The sequence below is a fragment of the Mycetomoellerius zeteki genome, unplaced genomic scaffold (assembly GCF_001594055.1).
Source record: "Mycetomoellerius zeteki isolate Tzet28-1 unplaced genomic scaffold, Tzet1.0 scaffold140, whole genome shotgun sequence".
In the NCBI taxonomy this organism is placed as follows: domain Eukaryota; kingdom Metazoa; phylum Arthropoda; class Insecta; order Hymenoptera; family Formicidae; genus Mycetomoellerius; species Mycetomoellerius zeteki.
The window spans coordinates 349,976-353,793 of NW_017256341.1; the positions used below are offsets into that span (position 1 = coordinate 349,976).

Genomic DNA, 3,818 nt, shown 5'->3' on the forward strand with positions numbered 1-3,818 from the left:
TAACCATTCATTAATATTTCAGGAATATTATTTAATATTATATAATTTTAGTAAAATATTATTAAAATGTTATATTTAATATTCTGAGAATAAGCCTAAAATATTATTTAATATTAAATAATATTATGCGCTTATAGGGATAAGTCTTATATTAGGTCTGTTCGCATTGTTTGCACCTTTTGCACTCAGAATTTTCGCTTTCTGTTTCAATCTTCACGCCTGAATATATATTTATCTCATTTTAAGTGCAACATTTTCAAGTGAACAGATCTACGATAAGTATTCTAGTAAATTGACTCATTTTTATCATTTTCACCTTATTTCAAAATACATATTACGTAATATATCATCGATAGATCATAGGATGTGATTAAACATAGGCCGGTATTCATAGTCGATTCTTATTTCAAGATAGTCTTGAGTAATGTCTTAAGTCACTAATGCGACCTTCTGATTGGTTCATGACTTCTTAAGAATGTGCTTAAGACGGTCTTGAATATAAGACCCGACTATGAATACCGCCCATAGATGTGATTACAAATAAATTGTCATTGATTCCACGATGTAATAGGTTTGTTCGCGTTGCTTGAAATCCCCAAAAGTTTTTGCACTTAAAACGAGATGAACATATATTCGGGTATTAAAAAGAGAGAAAGCGAAGATGCTGAGTATAAAAAGTGTACACAACGCGACAGACCTAATATAAGACAGGTGTAACATTCCCGTAGAAGCGCAATAGGAGAGCGAATTTGGAACCAAATGACTGCAGCAGTTCCAGTATGCTATCGCTATTATGTGTAATATTACACCTGTTTTTTTTTATATCAGATATGCTGACTCACTCTTTTCTTTTACTTACCTTAACAACCTCGTAGAGATAATAGATGCAAAATCCAATGCCTAGCAATGCGCCGTAGTAGAGTTTCGGGATATCCGCTATGCTCTCAAAAAGACTCAGCATCGTTGCGCGTTATCGGACGATGCCGATACAGTCAATCGGCTTAAAATCGCCGCGACGGCGAGGCTCAGGTCGAGGCGACCGTGGACCCTGCTCGCTAACGATAGACAGCGGTTAACGGGTGACGTTCGCGAACGAGAATCGGTGAATAAGGAGTCCTCGACTGCCGCGCGCATGCCGCACGAATAATTGGACGCGACTGACTAATCGGTCGAACCATGGCCAATAGAGCGGTAGCGAATAGCCTACGAATAGCGCTACATATCCTAACATATCCGAAGGCTCTCGTGGGCTCTCGAGAAAGAGATTGCACGCAAGAGCGCGAGCTCGATCTAGCGCGCATGCGCGTTATTGTTGGTCTCGACACTCTCGACGCGACTCCTGATTCTTAAATGATTTTCACTGGTTTTGACTGAAAAAGATGTAATTGCGCATTACATAAAAGCTTCTTTTGTGTTATGTATTTTTTTTTATATAATTTTATATAATTTTTATATAATTTATATTATTTTATATAATTTTTTTATATAATTAAAATATATGAATATGCAGACGCCGAATTTTTCTCATGTCTATTTAGCACATCGTTTCTTTAGTTCAAAAGTGACACAATTCAAAAAAACGTAAGTTTCGTTATTATCATGAACAAGTTAGGTATAAGCATTACCCCATTAGTCATCAAAGATAAATAACTGACTTAGATATGCTTGTTTCTACCAATGTAAATTAACTTTTACCTTGGTTTAACTTATTTTTTATCTTTCTCTAGTTCTAAGAATTAGAAAAAGATAAAGAGTAAAATTAACTGAGATTAAAGTTAATCTACATTGGTAAAAAATGGACATTAACTTTATAAAAATTCGTCACAAAACTCAAAAAAGGTGGTTTAAAAAAAATTGTCATAACTCAAAAAGAGTGGTTCTTAAGGACTACGAAATGAAAATAAAAATGATATTTGAATATATTAACAAAATATCTTATTTTTTGCCGATAATTATTTGATTAGTCAATAATTTTCTGTCAAGTTGAATTTATATATAATTTTTTCTTTTTTTTTGAAAAACCTAATTTTCTGAATTGTGTCACTTTTAAAGTAAAGGAGTAATATGTGTGCGAAGAAATGGAAAAAAAAAAAAATTAAGCATTAAAAATTTTTATCTTTTTTTCTCTCTTTCTCAGGTATGCTGTTTGAATGGAGGAGAGTTGAGAATAGCTTTATTTATTATGTACATAATAAAATACATGATAAAACTTATATGTTAAATACGCGATAACATTGTAAAAACACATTTTGAATACAGGCCATAAATATTAAAAATGGGAATAAAAAAGTTCCTTACTGTTACTGACAAATATATGTACAATTAATAAATGATTTCGTCTATCTTTTTAAGTGAAAGTGTGAAAGAAGATATAAATTGCGATCAAAACTAATTCAAAGAGACATGATTTCATACGTAACTTTTATTCTATTTTAATTATAATTTTATAAATGTTTTGGTATGTTTTAATTAATTTTTAATTATGATTTTATTTTTTTGTTCTATTTTTAAATGGTGAAAGTTCAGTAAAATTGATAAATTTTTATGATAGACGGCTGAAAAATATGTATACGTTATATTTTACGATAAAAGTTGAAAAATATGTATAATACATTATATTTTATTATCTCCCACTATCATATTATAGGAAGTTGAAAAGAAGTACGCACGCACGTACATCAAAATGAATATTATATTAATATATTATTATTAATGTATTAATATATTATATAATTATTATTGAAAAAAATGAAAATATATGTACTCTTGAATAAGAGTGGCAGATTTTCACTCTGTTTTTTGGAGTGAGATTCAATTCGAAAGAAAGAAATGTCACTCCCTTTTGGAGTGAATCTCATTCCAAAAGCGTGAAATCTCACTCCAAAAAGAAGAGTAAAAATCTGTCACTCTTATTCAAGAGTGCAAATGTTTTTACTCTTTTTTAATAGTGACAGTATTTTAACTCTTTTGGAGTGAGATTTTACTTCAAGAAATTTATAAAGTAGAATACAACGGTTTTTGATATAGGTTGAAATATATTATTCCCTGTTCCTATTGCCTGTGTTTTTTAATTCTGTCTCAGACTTTACTTTTCAAGTAATGATAACGAGCAACCGTCCAGTAACCGTAATGATAACGAGTTACTTTTAAGAATCAATAACTGGTAACAGCAACTAATTACTATTTTAATTCGATAACATATAACGAATTACTTTTAAAAAATAACTTTCCCAACCCTCTGCTTATACGCTTATCGCACGGAGATTCTTGACGAAACCGCAAACGCATCGCGCGCCGCAGACACCATCGAACGCACGTGCACGAGATATGCTCCGCCAACGCGCGATGGTGCGTGACAGTGTGCTGCTGCGGGTTATGCAACGACGATCAGAGCCGTACTTGCTTGCAGACGTAATGGGAGCAAACTATAGAAAATGATAGTGATCGCTGCATTTTATTGATTTAAAACATACCGAATGATTTCATCGACATGATACCGATATGATAGCAAAAAATGATGTGAAAGAATATTCAAGGTCGACATACTTACCAACAATTTTGCGAAACTGATAACGATCGAGCAGGAAGAATAGAACAATAATAATAAATATGTATAAACGTTACGTATATATTTTTAATACAAATCTTGTGTAAGACATTCGTGCACTGAAGAACTCTAATTATATTCGTGCAAATTAATTATGTTATTAAACTTGATAATAAATATTTTATTTTACGAATTGTCAAACACGCTCGGTTTGTCGCATCTATGAAATTTAAGGGATCTTTTTGAAGGAAATGTTGCAACGGAGCCAACA

The 3,818-nt window shown here is 31.8% G+C and overlaps 1 protein-coding gene across 1 annotated transcript in view; it reads right to left on the bottom strand.

Annotated features, from left to right (window-relative positions):
• Hydr1 (abhydrolase domain containing Hydr1) overlaps positions 1-1,333 on the bottom strand; it is an 11,965-nt gene extending 10,632 nt beyond the window's left edge. The window contains exon 1 of the mRNA XM_018462434.1: positions 860-1,333. Within this exon, the coding sequence (XP_018317936.1) occupies positions 860-961 (102 nt within the window). The 5' untranslated portion in view covers positions 962-1,333. The remainder of the gene's footprint in view (positions 1-859) is intronic.
• Between the last annotated feature and the right edge of the window lie 2,485 nt (positions 1,334-3,818).